The sequence below is a fragment of the Siphateles boraxobius genome, unplaced genomic scaffold, assembly GCF_051911475.1.
Source record: "Siphateles boraxobius isolate OS27281-9 unplaced genomic scaffold, OSU_SipBor_1 1, whole genome shotgun sequence".
NCBI classification, from domain to species: domain Eukaryota; kingdom Metazoa; phylum Chordata; class Actinopteri; order Cypriniformes; family Leuciscidae; genus Siphateles; species Siphateles boraxobius.
Genome location: NW_027508699.1, coordinates 8,956,404 through 8,977,085, shown reverse-complemented (window position 1 = coordinate 8,977,085; position 20,682 = coordinate 8,956,404). Strand labels below are relative to the sequence as shown.

At 51.0% G+C, this 20,682-nt stretch overlaps 1 protein-coding gene across 2 annotated transcripts in view; it reads right to left on the bottom strand.

Moving 5' to 3' along the window:
* The window catches only part of LOC143706786 (matrix metalloproteinase-16-like), a 59,430-nt gene that overhangs the window by 6,521 nt on the left and 32,227 nt on the right, over nucleotides 1-20,682 (bottom strand). The window contains exons 4-5 of one of the 2 annotated variants that reach the window (XM_077199125.1): nucleotides 18,900-19,219; nucleotides 4,651-4,801 (exon numbers count right to left, since the gene is read on the bottom strand). In XM_077199125.1, the coding sequence (XP_077055240.1) occupies nucleotides 4,782-4,801; nucleotides 18,900-19,219 (340 nt within the window). In that variant the 3' untranslated portion in view covers nucleotides 4,651-4,781. The remainder of the gene's footprint in view (nucleotides 1-4,650; nucleotides 4,802-18,899; nucleotides 19,220-20,682) is intronic. The other variant, XM_077199201.1, reaches the window with a different exon arrangement.

Genomic DNA, 20,682 nt, shown 5'->3' with positions numbered 1-20,682 from the left:
CAGAAAGCGCTCTCTGTTTGACTTGTCTGTCTTATTTGGTGTTGTTTGTCACAAGCATTTACACAATATATATATATATATTATGGCGAGACAAGCGAGTTTCATTCGGTGTGTGCATCCCTGCCCTCGCTATATCACGGGTCGGGACACGTATCGTTTGTGCACTCATTGTTTGGGAATGCAGCACGCGCGGGCAGCTCTCAAGGGGGCTGCTTGCGAGGATTGTGAAAAGCTTCCAATCCGTGTGCTGCGTTCCCGCCTGGCCATTTTTAATGAGGATGGTCAGGCTCGCGAGCCTCGTGGTGCGGGACCCGCGTTTGCTGAGGTGACGCGGCAACGCTCTCATGGGGCTCGCAAATGGATCTGACAGGGTATCTCAAGACTGCTGAGGCACATTCTCGGGATTCCTCTGTCAGTTCTGATGTTCTCCCACCTCGCGCGGAAGCCCCCCCCCCGCGGCTTCTTCCACGCGAGTGGAGGACCCGATGTTTGAGCTGTCTGCTTCCGAGGAAGTAGACGTGCTCAGCATCGAGGGCGGGGATTTTGGGGATGACTCGCCACCCCATGTCCCCGCATATGAGGAGCTGGTAGAGGTTGTCTCTCGTGCTGTGGCCGGTCTCAATATTAGTTGGCCTATGAGAGGCAGGAAGCGCTCGTAAAGAAAAGCAAATTAGACGAGCGCTTCCTTCAGCACAGAGAGCAACCTCAACACCGGGGCTTGCCTTTCTTTCCCGATTTACACAACTCGTTGTGTAAATTGTGGAATAAGCCACATTCCTCGCGCGTGTCCAACCCCCCTGTCCTGAATTATAGTAATATTTTGGGGGCACGAGAGAAAGGTTATGGGACGATGCCGAAGGTGGAACAACCATTAGCCACCTATTTGTCTCCTGAATCGGCATCGTCCCTAAAAGCCCCGGTGCTGCCCACTAAGCCATGTAGGGATACATCTTCCTTGGTGGGCAGGGCATATATGGCTGCGGGTCGGGCTGGTGCTTGTTTACACACGATGGCAGTGTTACAAGCTTACCAGGCCGACCTTCTGAAGGATATGGATGAGGGCGAGGGACCAACTCCAGATGATGTAGCTGAGTTGAGGAAGGCTGCAGATTTATCTCTCCGAGTCACCAAGGAGACTGCCCGTGCCATCGGCCGCTCCATGGCAGCTTTGGTGGTCTCGGAGAGACATTTATGGTTAAATCTGTCGGGGATCAAGGATAAAGACAGGGCTTTTCTCCTTGATGCCCCGATTTCACCTTCTGGCCTGTTCGGCGATGCCGTTAATCCAGTCTTCGACAGGTTTCAGGAGGTGAAAAAGCAATCTGCAGCATTCAAGCAGTACCTCCCTCGCCGCCCCAGATCCAAGAAGCCAGGCATCAATCGCGTCCGCCCATCGCGAATCGTTTTCGGTCGAACCCTGCCGGAGATCCGCTTCACGGGGTCGAGAACGAATCCCGATTGGTACCCGAAGCCAGGCTCGAGAGCCTGGTTCCTTTGGTAAAATATTTCGACGCATGGAAAAATCTTACGAATATTTCGCATTGGGCCTTGCGCACCATTCAAAAGGGGTACAGGCTGCAGTTCGGTTTACGCCCACCAAGGTTCAACGGGGTGGTCTGGACTGCAGTCGACCCAGTGCGGGGTCGGGTATTAGAACAGGAAGTAAACTCCCTGCTGGTAAAGGAGGCTATAGAACGTATTCCTCCACCGGACAGGGAGTCCGGGTTTTACAGCCGCTACTTTATAGTTCCCAAAAAGGATGGGGGGTTGCGTCCAATAATAGATCTCAGTCACTTGAATTGTTCTCTGAGGAGGTTCAAGATGCTCTTCAGGTTCAAGATGCTCACTATTCCCATCATCGTGAGTCAAATTCAACCCTAGGATTGGTTTGTCACGATAGATCTAAAGGACGCATACTTCCACATATCCATCCTTCCATCTCACAGGAAGTTCCTGAGGTTCGCTTTCGGGGGCGTAGCGTACCAATATCGGGTTCTTCCGTTCGGCCTAGCTCTCTCCCCACGCAGATTTACCAAATGTATGGATGCAGTTCTAGCACCCCTGAGGCTCCAGGGCATCAGGGTACTCAATTATATCGACGACTGGCTGATTCTGTCTCAGTCACAAGAGCTGGCGGTTCGGCATCGAGATGTCGTCCTCGCCCACATCCAAAGCCTGGGGTTGAGACTCAACACGAAAAAGAGCGTGTTGACACCAGCCCAGAGAACCACGTTTCTGGGAGTGGTGTGGGACTCGGTCACGATGCGGGCACGATTGTCTCCTGTACGAATCGAGTCCATTCTGGCTATAGTGTCCAGGATAAAGCTAGGCCAAGCCATTACTGTGAAACATTTTCAAAGAGTGTTGGGGCTCATGACAGCAGCGTCCAACATTATTCCAATTGGCCTGCTGCACATGAGGGCCCTCCAGTGGTGGTTGAAAACCAAGGGGTTCTCCCCGAGAGGGAACCCGTTCCGCATGATCAGGGTTACGCGCAGATGCCTTCGTTCCCTATCTATGTGGAAAAAAGCTTGGTTTCTGTCCCAAGGTCCAGTGTTGGGAGCGTCATGTCGCCGGAAAACCGTTTCGACAGACGCCTCCCTCACGGGCTGGGGCGCGGTCATGGACGGCCGCTTTACGACAGGTCTATGGCAGGACCATCATTCCTCCTGGCACATAAACTGCCTGGAGATGTTGGCGGTGTTCCGAGCTCTGAGGAGCTTCCTGCCAGACCTCAAGGGTCATCATGTCCTTGTGAGGTCAGACAATATGACGGTAGTGGCCTATATAAACCATCAGGGTGGTCTGAGGTCTCGCCCTCTATGCAGACTGGCGCATCAGATCCTCCTGTGGTCACAGGGGAAACTGTTATCTCTAAGAGCAACATACATCCCAGGGAGTCAAAATCAGGGAGCAGACATCCTGTCGAGACAGGGGCTGAGGCCCGGGGAATATCTCAGAGGTTCGGCCCAGTGGAAGTGGACCTATTCGCGTCTCGAGAGACGACCCACTGTCCACTGTGGTTTTCCCTCACTCATCCAGCCCCGCTGGGGTTGGATGCCATGGTGCAGACGTGGCCGAGGCTGCGTCTGTATGCATTTCCTCCGATCGCTCTGCTCCCGGGAGTTCTAGAGAGGGTCCATCGCGACGGGATCAGCCTACTCCTGGTAGACCCGTTGTGGCCGGCCCGAGTATGGTTCTCAGACATTATATCCCTCCTAGACGGCCCTCCGTGGGAGATTCCCCTCAGGAGGGACCTGCTGACACAGGCAGAGGGCTCAATATTTCACCCTCGGCCCGAGTTATGGAAACTGTGGGTCTGGCCCCTGAGGGGGCACAGTACCTAGAGGCCGGCCTATCAGCTGGAGTAGTGGAGACCATACTCAGCTCTAGAGCCCCATCCACGAGGAAATTGTACGGCTTAAAGTGGAATGTCTTTACCAATTGGTGTAGAGAGTGTGAGGTGGATCCAGTTAACTGCCCAGTGGTTTCAGTTCTGGAGTTCCTCCAAGATCGCTTTTCAGCTGGTCTTACCCCGTCCACACTCAAGGTGTACGTGGCTGCCATTGCGGCTTTCCACGCTCCTCTGGGTGATGGGCCTCTGGGGAGACAGCAGTTGGACAGAGACTGCAGGCATTTCATCCTCCACCTCACGTGACGGCGGAAGAGGAGAGACTTCATCTGCTCTGCCCTGTCAGAGCTCTGAAAATTTACATTCAGAGGTCCTCTTCATGGCGGAAGTCAGACCAGTTGCTGGTGTGTTTTGGGTCGCCCAAGAAGGGTCTTCCCGCCTCCAAACAGACCATCAGCAACTGGATTGCCCATGCTATTTCCTTGGCCTACCAGGTGCGCAATCTGCCTTCAACTTTGGCCGTGAGGGCTCATTCAACCAGAGGCATGGCGTCCTCTAGAGCCCTCCTCTCGGGGACCCCAATCCAAGAGGTCTGCGATGCAGCAGGATGGGCCACCCCCCACACCTTTATTAGGTTTTACAGTCTGGACATCCCGTCTACGCCTGGCACTCTCGTGCTCTCGTCCTAAGTGTGCCTGTGAGCAGCTTCACACTAGTACAGGCAGGGCGCATTGTGGCATAGTGGGTACTCATTCCCCCAAAGTGTCGTTCGACGCAGTCCGAGTTCCCTCGAAAGGGAACGTCCTCGGGTTACGACTGTAACCCTTGTTCCCTGAGAAAGGGAACGAGGACTGCGTCCCTTCGCCACTCCTTCCCCTGCCTGGGAGCGCTTGCGTCATCACAGAAGCTGACATCTCATGTGTGCCGGCGTCCTGTATAGCTTCCGCTTGTATGCCGTCACTCATTAAGTCACTACGCAGCACCAATCAGAGATTGGCTCAGTTTCATTCATACTTCACAGGCGCTACGCTGAGGGGCGTTCCCCCAAAGTGTCGTTCAACGCAGTCCTCGTTCCCTTTCTCAGGGAACAAGTGTTACAGTCGTAAGCCGAGGACGTTTGCTGTGGTGTTGCTAGGCTGCTCTGATTGGTTGAAAGGTATTTGCTTACTGGTCTAAATCAAATAAGTTTTCATAATAACCTGGGCAGCAAGTTATGCCTCGGATATGGAGAAATGTGTCCTAGTGATTGTAAAAGAAAAAAAAAGTAATAGTAATGCTGTTAACAGGTTTAAACGCACCATATATTTTCTGGATGCCCTGGAGATCATCATGAGGCAGTTTGAAGCTCTCAGTGTCCATATACTGATAAAATGGAGCCATTATAGCCGTAGGATCATTCGAATGTTCCAATCCCAAAGCATGACCAAGCTCATGGACCGCCACAATTACCTAAGGAGTAGAAAACAACAGTGAAAATACAATTCACAGGATTTGCTTTGTTGTAGTTGTTGTTGTTGTTTTTGTTGTTGTTGTTTCGTCATGCTTTTGTTCTTATTTGTGAAAAGCATCAGGCATTATGACTCACTACACAAGTGCTTGACCTGAGATCCATCTTAATGTTGTAATGTGCAAGTGTACGGTGTGTGGGGGCTTTTACAGAAACAGTAGCTTTGGAAACAGAATGCAAAACAGTTCCCACATTGCTTTAAATCATACAACAAAACTGGAAATATATATCATCCTGAACTAATGAAGGATGAAAATGTTATGCAAGATATCTTTCTCAGCAAAAATATCGTCTTGAATGTTCACTTGTGGTATAAGTAAAATATTAAAAGTATGTTTTTGAAAACTGTACTGGCAGATTGTCATGTTTCTGCCATCTAGTTCTTGTCTTGCTTTAAGTCTTGAGGCAGGATCATGACAGACCCATGTTTTATGTGCAAACACATGGCCTTGTTGGGCCATGTGCTTGTGTTGTCTCGTCATCTAGCCCCGCCCTCCTTGTTATCCTTGTTTAGTCATTATTGCTTCCCCATTATCACCTGTCTCCCTCATTAGTTTGTCTCTATTTAATCCCCTCGTGTTTGCTGTCCAGTGTCGGTTCATTGTCAATCCGTGTCAAGTTTGTGAGTAACCTGTCAAAAATAATCGTCCTGCTGAGCTATTTTTTGTAGCAGTTGTTTGTCTTCTAGTATTTTGTCAGTATCTTTGTCTAGTTAGTCACCTTAGTCCTGTCTTGTTTTGCCCCCTCATGAGCTTTGTTTTCCCTTTTTGTTCATAATAAACCGTGTGCTGTGACTACTGTCTGCGACTGGGTTCATTCCCTTCTTCACCCTTCCAACCTCATAACAGAATGAACCGACCAGAACCGAACCCAGCAGACAGTATGTCCTCGCCCATCAAGTGCCAATCGGACCCTCTAGAAGATTGGTGGCTCAAGACTATTTCCGATTCAAGGAGTTGCAAGCTTTCGATTCCCCCCCAGGGAGAGCTGTCTTTGAACGAGTATGCCCGGGTCGTGGATGAGGGGAGGTTTCTCTTAGCTGAAAGGCTCTTAAATTGCTACCTCATTGCGGGCCTCAATGATCCTCCCCCTCTGGCTGAACGGGAGAAGCTGGTCCGTCGTCCATTCCGGGATATGGTGGTCTGTTTGTCGCGGAAAGACCCACCGAGTGCCACCGTGTCGCCATCACCTGGCTTGCTCCCCGTGAACCCGGAGGATCGCGTTCTCGCCGTGGCTACGTTGGGGGACCGGACTCTTTCCACCTCGACTCTCGAGGCGTCATCCGCAGTTACAACTCTTCGCGGAAAGCGGGGAAGACGGCTGTCATGGGAGTCGGCATCGGAGTCCTCTTCGACGGAGTCTACCCCTCCTGGGACCGTCTTCCCAGAGCCTGCTACGGTCCCCGAGGAGATCCTTCAACCGGTCACTAGTCCAACTACGGTCTCAGTACCGAGACCTAGGAGGAAGAAGAGGAGGAAGGGAGCCCCCCGTCCTTCGTCTCTGCCTGGTTTAGAGCCCGCTGCAGCAGCGAGCGCTGTTCCAGAGCCCGCTACTGCGAGAGCTGTTCCAGAATCTGCCTCTGTGAGAGCTGTTCCAGAATCTGCCTCTGTGAGAGCTGTGGCCGATCAAGCTGCAGAAGCAGTCCTGCAAGCGGTGTCTGCTCGTAAGCGGATGCCTATCATTGTTGCTGCCGAGACTCTAGCAGACTACCTTGCCAAGCTTGTCAAGATCCTTGATGTGCCCGTCATGTCTTGTCCCGAGCCCACTGTGTCTGTATGCTCTATTCCCAAGCCTACCACTGTGAGCGCCGCACCTGATCCTGTCCCTGTGAGCGCCGCACCCGATCCTGTCCCTGTGAGCGCCGCACCCGATCCTGTCCCTGTGAGCACTGCACCCAGTCCTGCCCCTTCGCTTGCTATGTCCCCCGTCAGGAGTCCCGTTTCCTCATCCTCTGTGTCCTCCGTGTCTGAATCTGTTGCTGCTACCATTGAAGCAGTATCCCAGTCTGTTTTCCCGGTCGTCCCTGTCTCCACTAATTCCCGGACTGTTTCCCCGTTCGTCCCTGTCTCTACCAGCCCCCGGACTGTTTCCCCGTTTGTCCCTGTTTCCACTAGTCCCCGGACTGTTTCCCCGTTTGTCCCTGTCACCACTAGTCCCTGGACTGTTTCCCCTGTCTCCACTAAGCCCTGAACTGTTTCCCCCAAGACCTCTCCTCGTGTGTCTCCGTCTAAGCCTGCCCAGAGTCCTCGTCCTCAGCCCTCATCCCATGTACCCAAGAGCCCCAGTCCACCTATCCACTCTGAACATTTCTCCATGAACTCTGTGTTCCCTCCGGCCCCCCTTCCTTGTCTGTTATTTTTGATTTGTCATTCCAACCCTGCTATTGTTTATTCGTGTATGCCTTTATTGTTATTTGTCATGTATTGTTGGTTTGTGTTTTTGTCACAGTCTGTCATGTCCCGTGTTTGATGTCCCCTTGAGGAGTGTCTGGAAGCCGCTCCTTAAGGTGGGGGTTCTGTCATGATTCTGCCATCTAGTTCTTGTCTTTCTTTAAGTCTTGAGGCAGGATCATGACAGACCCATGTTTTATGTGCAAACACATGGCCTTGTTAGGCCATGTGCTTGTGTTGTCTCGTCATCTAGCCCCGCCCTCCTTGTTATCCTTGTTTAGTCATTATTGCTTCCCCATTATCACCTGTCTCCCTAATTAGTTTTGTCTCTATTTAATCCCCTCGTGTTTTGCTGTCCAGTGTCGGTTCGTTCTGTTATGAGGTTGGAAGGGTGAAGAAGGGAATGAACCCAATCGCAGACAGTAGTCACAGCACACGGTTTATTATGAACAAAAAGGGAAAACAAAGCCCACGAGGGGGCAAAACAAGACAGGACTAATGTGACTAACTAGACAAAGATACTGACAAAATACTAGAAGACAAACAACTGATACAAAAAATAGCTCAGCAGGACGATTATTCTTGACAGGTTACTCACAAACTTGACACGGATTGACAATGAACCGACACTGGACAGCAAACACAAGGGGATTAAATAGAGACAAACTAATGAGGGAGACAGGTGATAATGGGGAAGCAATAATGACTAAAAAAGGATAACAAGGAGGGCGGGGCTAGATGACGAGACAACACAAGCACATGGCCCAACAAGGCCATGTGTTTGTACATAAAACATGGGTCTGTCATGATCCTGCCTCAAGACTTAAAGAAAGACAAGAACTAGATGGCAGAATCATGACAGCAGATAATATAAATAAAATAAAGTGTATTTTCAAAAAGAGACACATTTTGTAATTATTTTATATTAAATATATTTATATTTTATATTATTTATATTCATTTTGAATGAAAAAGTACACGTTGATGACTGTGTTGCCTAACATACATGTAAAGTATCATAATTATCATTTCAACTGTAGTGTGTTATTCTATATTACATAAGTTAATATATTTTAATTGTAATAAATTGCAACTTCATCATCACAAATGTGCAATTACAAATAAATTGACATGCATGACATACATGTTTCAATCGAAATTACATTAAAGTATATTTTAGTTTACCACAAATGCTTGCCATGACATTTGGCAGTAAACCTTTACCATATTTCAAAGACAATATAGAAGCAACTATGAAATTACATATAAAGATGATCCTACTTACTTACAGTAAGTGGGTCAAAAGCACTCTAAAGTTCATTTAAATATGAATTTAAACTGTAATAAATTTAATTGCACTTAACAAGCAATAAATCTGTCCGAAAACGTTACACACAGTTGGCACTTAAGTATAATATTTTAATATATTATTTCCATAACAATTACTTTTTTTTAAAAATATGCTATATAAAATGTACAGATCTGAACCGGAATTACAGATCTTTTTCTCACACAAAAGCTGTCTTTTGGTTTCAAAACATTATAGAATCACACATGTCATATGGACTATTGTTGTGATACTTTTAATATAAAATGTATTTAATAGAAAAATATTTAACAAAATGTGACCAAAAGAGCAGTTGTCTTATCTCATTTTGTGTTGCACTCACGAAAGAAAGTCATACAGGTGTATAACATCATGGTGGTGAGTATGTGATGTAGAATTTTTGGGTAAACTATCTTTTTTTTGCACTTTGTGTAAAGGGTCATCTTGTCATCTTGACTGACCCCTCACAAAACAGATCTGGTAACAGTGAGTGAATGTTGTGGAGGCTTTCTAAATGACTCATCAAAAATAATCCCCTAATTGCTGCTTATTTTATATTACATGCTGATGGCAATCAGCCTTAACATAAAGAAAACCACAGTGTTGTCCATATGGACTGTGGTGACTCTAATGAAGCCTGGCTGAAACCACAGGAAGCTATTTTGCCAGGCACGTGTAACATCAGAGACGGCAGCAAAACAAACAGTCGAAAAGTGCAGGCGGCAGTAAAAATGTCAGTAGCGAATGTATTCACAGCCATTCATTACTGTCTCGACTGAGACATTTTGTGAAAGGAGGTGAGCATCTTAAAAGCTCTCTGCATCCAGTCGGCCCAGGTAATTAAAGCTGAGTGCCTCTAAGTGCGGCTCGCAGTGAAGAGATGGATCTGTTTACCTCTCATTTAATGGGCGCAACCGTAATGCAAATACTACATATCAAACAAAGCTGACACCTGACATGCACACAAACATGAACACGCGCACACAGATTTATTCAGGGAAGAATAACTTGAGAATAACTTAAGAATCAATTGAGATCAATGATAGCATTGTTTACTTGCCTTGTTTTAGCACCTGATTCACTAAAGGTAATATGTAAATCATTCCATGACTCGAAAATGTGCTGAACACTATTTACATGGCCCATCTCGCAGGCCGTTTTATCGGGACTGTGCACTTGACTACATCACATGGATATATTTCTGGATATATGACCACCATTTATTGCCATGATCATTAGAAAAGTTTGAGAAACCAGTAGAATCCACTTAACCACATGATTCTATAGGCAGTAATAGAAAGCTTTAATGTTAATAAAAATGTGTTGTAATGCTTCAGCAGGGCAAAGTAATGAGAGTAAATGCAAAAATACATGAACAGAGATACCAATTAAAGCAATGATCATTAGTTCCCTTTCGTTGTCACTCCGAGTTACGTCGGATGACGACGAATGGGGTTTCGCTTAGAAAGCCTATCAACTTCGAGTATTACAAAACGAGCCAATGGCAAGGAAATGCCATGGGTCTGCGGAATTTGCATGGCGTAACTCCGCCCCACCTCGTGGGTATAAAAGGAGGAAGCCGGCAGCAAGCAGATATGTTTTCGCTTCGGAGCCAAGTGTATTCTTCTCTCCACAAGCCATCTCTGAATTGTCAGCTTTACAAACGAGTACCTCGAGTGTTGGTGTGACGGCGATCTACGGCGAGAGCGTGCTTCCTGCTGATCTGTTGCAGTGGTCTGCCAGTCGGTGCGTTTCTCCCCGGGTGCTTCAACACTTGAGTTTTCTCTCACTAAAAGAGCTTACACGTGGCACGTCTTTTTAAAGATGTCTCGCCCGTGTACTTCTGGTTGCGGCAGATTGGTATCGGACTCTGATGGGCACGAGCGTTGCATAGTATGTTTGGGCATTGATCATGCTAGAGCAGCGCTCGTGGATGACTCATGTTCTCTCTGTGGGAACATGACCATCGCGTCATTACGGTCGAGACTCCGTGAACTCGCAAGAGTGAGAGTCCCCTCATCCACCCCCCGTCCTGCGGCTGGTGGCCAGGGTGACCTGAGGGTTACGGTCTGGAACAAGGCGCCGACTATGTGTCCGCGACCCCAGCCCCCCTCTTCAATGACGGTGCCCGCTAGTGAACTGCTGATTCCCGCGGGTCTACCCTCTGGTGGCCCGCGTGCTTCAGTTGAAGCTACAGAGGAAGATGCCATGTCTGTTGCAGCATCACTAGGCGGGTTTGACTCTTCTGGAATTGAGGGCTCGTCACAGCTGCCACCTTCCGGTGTGCATACGGCTGTGCTCGAGTCTGATCCGGAGATGACGGCCATGCTTTCCCGGGCAGCCGCGAGCATCGGACTTGAGTGGAGGCCTCCACCCTGTCCTGAGCGCTCGCGGCTGGACGATTGGTTTTTGGGTAAGGCCGCCGACCCTCGTCCTCGGCAAACCCCAATACCTTTCTTCCCGGATGTGCATGATGAGATCTCGAAGTCCTGGAAGACCCCCCTGTCTTCTCGGGACCGCTCGCTGGTCTCATCCGCCTTTCCTCCCCTCGATGAGGCAGCTGCCCGTGGGTACACTGGGCTTCCCCCGGTTGAACGCTCTGTTGCCATGCAACTATGTCCTCAGAGTGCTTCTTCTCGGGGCGAGCCTAAGCACCCATCCAAAGCCTGTAGATTTTCGTCGACCCTGGTGGCGAAGTCTTACAGAGCGGCGGGACAGGCGGCTGCTTCACTGCATGCTATGGCCACTCTGCAGGTCTACCAGGCCCAGATGCTCAGAGACATGCACGAGGGTAGGACAAACCCAGGGCTCTTTGATGAGCTGCGCGCCGCGACCGACCTTGCTCTCCGGGCGACGAAGGTTACCGCGCGCTCCCTGGGTTTGGTGATGTCCACAGCTGTGGTCCAGGAGCGACATCTGTGGCTGAACCTGGCTGACATGCGGGACGCTGAGCGGACCCGTCTGCTTAATGCCCCCTTGTCCCAGGCCGGCCTCTTCGGCGGTGCAGTTGAAGACTTTGCCCAACAGTTTTCAACTGCCCAGAAACAGACCGAGGCCATCAGACACATTCTGCCCCGCCGGCCCGCTGCTGCCTCCACCTTGCCGGCCGGGCAGACGCCTCGACCTGTTTCCCGCCGAGGGCGCCCTCCTGCGGCTCCCGCCCCTCCCGCCCGGACCACGCAGCAGCCTCCACCCAGGGCCGGTCGCGGAGGAAGCCGTAAGAAGGCGCCACAGCCCTCTCCTGCCCCGCCCCCCGCTAAACGCCGGGCCAAGCGGCGCTCCTGAGACGGGCTGCTCAGGGATGATGGTTGTTTCACAGGAGGTGGTAGCAGGACCACTCCTTCCCCCGGTGGAGGGCCGGGGGAGAATCTTTTGTTCTCCACTCCCCGCTGCTCACCCACGGGTGGGCAGCACCCTAATGTGGTTAAAGTCAGAAACAATCCCCTCTTCCCTGAGCTCACAGAGTTCTCGGGCGACACAGAGCGCCGCCCACAAGCCGTGCTCTCCTCGCCCCCCTCTGTCCCAGAGGCGGTTGACACGGCGTGCCGTCCACGGACCGCTTCGCCCCTGTCCCCCTCTGTCGCCAGACCCCTGGCAGAGCAGGCCCCCGCGGGACGACCAGCCTGGTCCTCCCCTGGCCCCCTCTGCCAGGGCGCGGTTGCTAACTGTGCCCCCTCTCCGGGCCGCTATGCCGTCCACATCTGGGCCAGTTACTCCGCTTCGCTGCCCCTCCGGGGGGACGCCTGTGGCTCGCATGATCCCGTTGGTTCAGTTCCTGGGAGCCTGGCTAGAGCTTCCCCGTCTGTCCCACTGGATCGCGCGTACCGTCAGGCTCGGCTATGCGATTCAGTTCGCACGGTCTCCTCCCCGCTTCAGGGGAGTCCGCTCCACTTTGGTCGGTGGCAATGCCCCTATCATGAGAGCAGAGATTGCCACCCTGCTGGCGAAGGGTGCAATCGAGACTGTCCCTCCAGCCGAGATGAGGTCCGGCTTCTACAGCCCCTACTTCATTGTCCCCAAGAAAACCGGTGGGTTACGGCCAATCCTGGACTTGCGCGTGCTGAACCGCTCCCTTCACAGGATGCCGTTCAAGATGCTCACCGCCAAACGCGTTTTCGAATGCATACGGCCCCAGGATTGGTTTGCAGCGATCGACCTGAAGGACGCCTACTTTCATGTCTCCATTCTTCCTCGACACAGACCGTTCCTCCGGTTTGCTTTCGAGGGGCAGGCATACCAGTACGCGGTTCTCCCTTTCGGGCTAGCCCTGTCTCCTCGCATCTTCACGAAGGTCGTCGAGGCGGCCCTTGTTCCCCTTCGAGAACAAGGGGTTCGCATCCTGAGTTATATCGACGACTGGCTGATCCTAGCTCACTCTCGAGATCAGGTTTGCGAACACAGGGACCTAGTGCTTCGGCACCTAGCCCGTCTGGGCCTTCGGGTCAACTGGGAGAAGAGCAAACTTTGCCCCGTGCAGAGGATCTCTTTTCTCGGTATGGACATCGACTCGGTCGCCATGTCTGCGCAGCTTACGAGCGAGCGCGCGCAGTCACTGCTGACTTGCCTAAGACAATTCGAGGGCAAGAGTGCGGTTCCACTGAAACTTTTTCAGAGGCTCCTGGGGCATATGGCATCTGCAGCCGCGGTCACGCCGCTCGGATTGCTTCATATGAGACCGCTTCAGCTTTGGCTTCGCGACCGAGTCCCGAGGTGGGCATGGCAACACGGCACGTTCCGAGTACCAGTTACTCCGACCTGCCGTCAGTTCTTCACCCCGTGGGCGAACCTCGGTTTTCTCAGGGCCGGTGTCCCCCTGGCACGAGCTTCCCGGCATGTTGTTGTCTCAACAGATGCCTCCACCACGGGCTGGGGCGCCATGTGCAATGGACATGCTGCTGCGGGCTCCTGGACAGGACCCCAGCGGCTGTGGCATGTCAATTGCCTCGAGTTGTTGGCAGTACGCCTTGCCCTGCACCGCTTCCGGGCGTTGCTCAGGGGTCAACACGTACTAGTCCGTTCAGACAATACCGCCACTGTGGCGTACATCAACCATCAAGGTGGTCTACGCTCCCGCCGTATGTCACAACTCGCTCGCCACCTCCTCCTATGGAGTCAGAAGCATCTGAGGTCGCTTCGAGCCATCTTCATTCCCGGAGCGCTGAACTGTGCAGCCGACGAGCTCTCACGGCTTCAGCCCCTCCCTGGATAATGGCGACTCCATCCCCAGTCGGTTCAGCTGATTTGGGACCAGTTCGGGGACGCGCAGATAGATCTGTTTGCCTCTCACGACTCGACCCATTGCGCCCAGTTCTATTCCCTGACCGAGGGCACGCTCGGCACGGATGCTCTGGCGCACAGCTGGCCGCAGGGCCGCAAGTATGCGTTTCCCCCAGTGAGCCTTCTTGCGCACACTTTGCGCAAGGTCAGGGATGATGAGGAGCAGGTCATTCTGGTTGCCCCTTACTGGCCCAACCGGACCTGGTTCCCCGAACTAGTACTCCTCGCGACAGCACCTCCCTGGCCGATCCCTCTGAGGAAGAACCTTCTTTCTCAGGGACGGGGCACCCTATGGCACCCTCGTCCCGATCTTTGGAACCTCCACGTGTGGCTCCTGGATGGGACGAGGCAGGTTTGAGTACCCTACCACCAACGGTGGTGGCTACCATCACTTCCGCTAGAGCGTCGTCCACGAGACACGTCTATGCGTTGAAGTGGAACCTCTTCGTCAACTGGTGCTCTTCTCACCGAGAAGACCCCCGGAGATGCTCGATCAGTGTTGTGCTTTCCTTCATTCAACAGGGGCTGGAGCGAAGGCTGTCTCCCTCCACCCTGAAGGTCTATGTTGCCGCCATTGCCGCACATCATGACCTCATCGAAGGTAAGTCGGTGGGGAAGCACGACCTGGTCATCAGGTTCCTGAGAGGAGCGAGGAGACTAAATCCTCCTCGTCCTCCTCTCGTTCCCTCTTGGGACCTCTCAGTGGTTCTAACTGCCCTGAAGAGTGCTCCCTTTGAGCCCCTGCAATCAGTCGAGCTTAAGTTCCTGTCTATGAAGACAGCGCTCCTGGTTGCACTGGCCTCCATCAAGAGGGTTGGGGACCTGCACGCATTCTCCGTTGACGAAGCGTGCCTGGAATTTGGGCCGGCTTCCTCTCACGTGATCCTGAGACCCCGGCCTGGATATGTGCCCAAGGTTCCTACCACTCCCTTTCGGGACCAGGTGGTGAACCTGCAAGCGCTGCCCTCGGAGGAGGCAGACCCAGCCTTGGCACTGCTCTGTCCAGTACGCGCCCTCCGCGCCTATGTAGACAGAACGCAGTGTTTCAGGACCTCAGACCAGCTCTTTGTCTGTTATGGTGGGAAGCTGAAGGGAAAGGCTCTCTCCAAGCAAAGGTTGTCTCACTGGATAGTGGACACCATTGCCTTGGCTTACCAGCAGCAAGGTCGACCGTGCCCCCTTGGTGTGACTGCCCACTCCACCCGGAGTGTGGCGTCCTCTTGGGCTCTAGCGCATGGCGCCTCGCTAACAGACATCTGCAGAGCTGCAGGCTGGGCGACACCTAACACATTCGCCAGATTCTATAATCTCCGAGTGGAGCCTGTGTCCTCTCGTGTACTCGCTTCAACCAGCTAGTACCGGACCCGCTCAGGTGTCTTCGCTTGCTCGCCATTCCACTCCACGGACTGGATACGTGCGATATTTTCCTCAGGTGAGCTTCTCCGAAAGCCCTGAGCTCCTCCAGCACTCCTGACGTCGGCGCCAGTGTCTATTGCCTGTGCGTCGGCTAGGTGCCTCCCGTGTGCATGGTCCCTCCTCTGAGCGACCCCCACATGTGTATTTCCACTGTAAGCCTGTCTGAGCGTGTGTCTTTCTCTTGGCAAGCCACCTTGCCACCCCTGGGGTTGAAATATTCCACCTGCGGCTGGACACCCCAGTGTTTTCCATATGCTTCCTTCGGGTCATATGTGTATTCTCTAAGTCCCCCCCCTCCGGGCTGGCATTAATTGCATACTTCCCCTAAGCTTGGGATATGCTTCCCAGTGTACCTTGGTATTCCTGTGTTATATGGAGTCCTTTGTCCAGGCTGACAGGGATCTCGATTTACGCAGGGCACTGGAAGACAGCTGAGAAGGTGGCGTGATTAGACTGGTAACCCCATTCGTCGTCATCCGACGTAACTCGGAGTGACAACGAAAGGGAACGTCTACGGTTACGTATGTAACCCTCGTTCCCTGAGTAGGGAACGGAGACGTTACGTCTGCCTGCCACTTTCCGCTGTACCGCGGGGATCGCCTGAGCTCAGTCTTGGCTCCTCAGCGAAGAAACATATCTGCTTGCTGCCGGCTTCCTCCTTTTATACCCACGAGGTGGGGCGGAGTTACGCCATGCAAATTCCGCAGACCCATGGCATTTCCTTGCCATTGGCTCGTTTTGTAATACTCGAAGTTGATAGGCTTTCTAAGCGAAACCCCATTCGTCGTCATCCGACGTAACGTCTCCGTTCCCTACTCAGGGAACGAGGGTTACATACGTAACCGTAGACGATTTGATCTATACCATCTCGCAGAATTTTTTTTTATAGATCTCAAGTTAGCACAGACCATACAAAATGTAACACTTATTTATACATTACTGTTTTAAAAAGTGACTGTTCATTCCGTTTTTCCTCGGGTTTGACTGAAGCACAGAACCCTCCCCCTGAGTCGAGTCTTGAAGTGTCTTCCAGTTTCGGGTGAGCTCTGTTGATCTCGAGAACCCGACAGTAAGTGGGTTTTCGCTCCAGATTGTGAACCCTTCTTTGTCGTAAGGCACCTTTAGGCACTCTGGCACTCTGACATTGTTTCAGAGTTGTCGCAGCTAGCCCTCAGCTAGCTCCCCTTGATGGCAATGTTTTCATGGTAGTTTTCAATAGTAGGATTCCCAACTCCCTATGAGAGAGCTCAGTTTGTTGCTGGAGTCTCAGTTGAGGATTTATAATGGTGCAGCTAGCACTTTTCCCTAGCCCCCTTATACTTTCTTGTGATCTGCGACCAAGGACTGCTGGGAGCTCTTCTGGTCTCTGTTTGCCTTGGGCGAACCCCTCCTATTGTACGGCACCTCAAAGTGCTGGAGCCTAGAGACCAAATCATTTTACAGGTTTGCGATGGTTGTAACTAGCCTTACCTGGTAGCTCCCATTGGTCATTTAGGATGAGCATGGAATTGAACCTTCCCTGTTATGGGCAAGGTCCTCCACTCCCTGTAATGAGCTTGCTCTGACTTCAGCATAATTACGTTATAGACAGTTACATTGAGTGGTATGGCTCTAGAGAGTCATCCTGCTGAGACCTCCACTCCCCAGAGCTCCGCTTGGATAGCAGTATTGAGTTGTAAAGGCTCTCTGTGAGCCTCCTTGTTGAGGTGATCTTTTAGTGTAGAGCATACCTAGGCTTCCTCTCGCTCTAGAGGGTCGTTATGCAGAAGCCTCTGCTCTGATCGCTCCTTGGAGGCAGTAGACTGGGCTGTAGGCTCTTTTTGAGCCTCCCTGGTTAAATGTCTTCAAGGTTGGCATTGCTAGGTCTCCTCTCGCTTTAGAGAGTGGTCATGCTGAGACCTCCGCTCCCCAGAGCTCCGCATTACAAAACCGGTCCAAGTTGTGTGGCTCTCTATGAGCCTCCTTGGTGAGGGGGTCTTTTATCGCAGAGCGTAGTTAGGTTTCCTCGCTATAAATGGTTGTTCATCTATCTTCATGGAGGCCGTGGATTTGGTTCTAGTCTCTTTTTGGATCCTCCTTGGTTAACTGTCTTCAAGGTAGCATTGCTAAGCTTCCTCTCACTTTTGATAGTCGTCATGCTGAGGCCTCTGCCCCCAGAGCTCTGCCTGCAGTTTTCATATATATATTAGGCTCCTTTGAGTCCCTTGTATGCAGTCCTTTGCGTAGACCATAGCTAGGCCTTCTATTGCTTTAGAGAGTCATCTTGCTGAGGCCTGCTCCGCTGTGGCGACTGGCCGGATATATATTTATATCCTTGGCCATATTCAGTTTAAGGTATTCTTTGAATACCAGGCCGTGAGCTAAGCTTTATGTAGCCAGGGTGTCTGGCCCTAGGGAACTGAGTCACGATGACCACTGGTGAGCACTGCTAGGACGGTGACTCCGGATCCATTCCGTTCACTGACTTATGTCAGCCATACGTCACTAATTTCTTCAGGATTTGTGGGCATTCGTTCCCCATTAGTGCCTAGGATGCAGTGCAAGTTCCCATTCGACAGGGAAAGACTCGGGTTACGAATGTAACCATGGCTCCCAGAGAAGGGAGATACTGTGTCCCTTTGCCATGCTTCAGGCATTACTGCCCATATCTCTATCAGACAAGAGGTGGATGGCATGTACTACAGGCACCCTATTTATACTCTGGTCATACCAACGTAGTGACGTTATAGGCTGTCGCCAGCCAAAGTTATTGTCGTGCTTCAGACACCGGTCATGCAAGAGGCATTCCCCATTGGCGTCCTAGGATGCAGTGTCTCGTTCCCCTTCTCAGGGAACCATGGTTACATTCATAACCAGAGATGCTCTGCATCACAGGAAAAATGTTACTTTTTAAAATATGTTAAAATAGAAAAGTTATTTTAAAGAAATTGCTTCAAGCGTGTTTCGGAAATGTCCGACCACTTGCATATGCCTCGGGCAGGAATTTTTTAATGATTAATATTGTGATGTGTTCATTCCTGGAAGACTACAATGTAGGCATTTCATCGAGTTCAGAAACAATGTTTATGTGAATGTTAGATTTGGTCTGTGCTAACTTGGGGTCTGTAAAACAAAATGTGTACAGAATTCACTGCTATTACTCTGCCCTGCCAATGATCATAAATATGGCTGTAAAAGTAATGTTCATGATACCTATGCTGCTATGCATCAACTAATGTTAACACTTAGAACTTTATTGGTGTTAGCAAATTACATACTTTACTAATGGCTTCAGTACATTTAGTGGCTGCTTAAGCTGGTTAGAAAATCCCGCACTGAGATACTACGAACAGGTGGTGCAGCAGTTTAGTGATTTCTCCACCTTAATATGTAAAAAGCTACAAATGGCAGTTCATTAAAACACTAATTTCAGCCTGTAAATTATAGCACTAATTACTTTAAGTGAGTCTTGTTTTGCAGAATTGGTGTTGGTTTTAGCTATAACACTTCCTAAAGTCATTTATTTTTCTGTGGTGCTTGTAAAAGTCTCCAGATGGCATTAAAGATTTAGCTCCTCTGTCACATTTGCATTTCTGCTGAAATGGCAACTTGATTGTTTGTTAAGTGTTGAAATTGAAAATGTGGCCTAACCTGCCGTTCTCTCACCATCATGGTTTGGGTTGCCCAGCGTCCAGGGTTCATCTGAGTCAAAATGTGTGTCGCCCCCTATGCCCGGCCCTGGGAAATAAGCATGTGCCAGGAAGCCTCCTTCTCCATCAAAAGGAGAGCTGTCACCATGGAAACCAGAGGCAAAGATGATGGTGATGTCGACGCCGCGTTTGCCGCTCTCCAGAGCACTGTAGGGCACGGCCTCAAAGCGTAGCGGCGTGACGCCTTGCCATACGTCGAACGCCCGGCGAATGGCTTCATGTGTTTCTCGTGCTCCCACTTTGGGAGTCACATTTTTAATTCTAGAAAAATAAACAGAAAAAAAACATTATTTAGCAGTAGAGTTGAACTCTCTAGCAAACACTAAGACTAAATTTGGAACAGCATGAGGGTGATTAAATGATTACTAGATAAAAACATTTGGCTGAACTATCCACTTTAATTTCTAAAAGGATCTAAAATATATTTTTAGTTGTGATTTAAAGCTGATGTAACGATACTCGGTTACTAACGTAACCTCGGTTCTCTCTAGAGAGGGAACGAGTATTGCGTAAGTTTAGCTTACGCTACGGGAAAGATTCATCTTCTCGAGATACTGAAGCCAAAAAATTATCCTTAATTTTGTATTCCTTGTCAACGCAGTGCAGCAGCTAGCAGACCTAGAGCAGGCCATCTCGCGTGCTCATTGGCTGCCCTGCGGGCAACTGCTGCAGCCTACCAGTGAGCCCGGCGTGACGTCACGCCCAATGAAGGGCCCGCGCCTTCATAGCGTCACAGCCCGCCAGAATGGGCGTGGCTTAGCGTATAACACTAGGGGCTGTAGTCTGAATTCCCTGGTTTTCGTCGACTGAAGCGAAGTCGCTCGTGGCGCGAGCACGGCCGGTTACGCAATACTCGTTCCCTCTCTAGAGAGAACCGAGGTTACGTTAGTAACCGAGTATCGTTCTCTTACGAGAGGTTCTCTCGTATTGCGTAAGTTTAGCTTACGCTACGGGAACACTTTGTCAACGCTGTGCGCGCCAAGCATCCACATGAGACCCCGAGCTTTCAGGGGAACCCCATAAGTGGAAAAAATAAGGTGGCCAGCCACGCGGGCCATCACTTGTACATAAGCACACATAGGGAATACAGAGCAGCGCGCCGGTCTGTATAGGCACATGGCACATACCCTACTTAGTGCAGCTCAACCAGGAGAGCTGAGTCATGTGAGAGTGATCTGAGCAGGAGATCTGGGCAGAATACACCTCTCCTTCAGACTGACAACAGTTTAGCCTGCAAGGCAGGAACTTCTAGGTTATAAAACCTGACAAAGGTAGACGGGGAGCTCCAGCCCGCCGCTACACATATGTCATGGATAGAAATTCCACTGGACCATGCCCACGAAGAGGCCACGCCTCTCGTGGAATGAGCCCTGATGCCCAGAGGGCATTGCAGACCTTTTGACGCGTAAGCGGCCGCTATAGCGTCTACTATCCATCTGGACAGGCTCTGTTTCGAGGAGGCGAGACCCTTGGTGCGCCCACCAACGAAACAAAAAGCTGTTCCGAACGCCTGAAGGAGGCGGAGCGCGTAATGTAAAACCTCAGCGCTCTGACAGGGCAGAGGAGATTCACATCACCTTCGCTGTCAGATGCTGGGAGAGCTGACAACGAAATAACTTGCGCTCTGAATGGAGTGCCCATCACTTTAGGGACATAGCCATGTCTAGGTCTGAGGATGACTTTAGAGTCATTCGGTCCGAACTCAAGACACGACGCGCTGACAG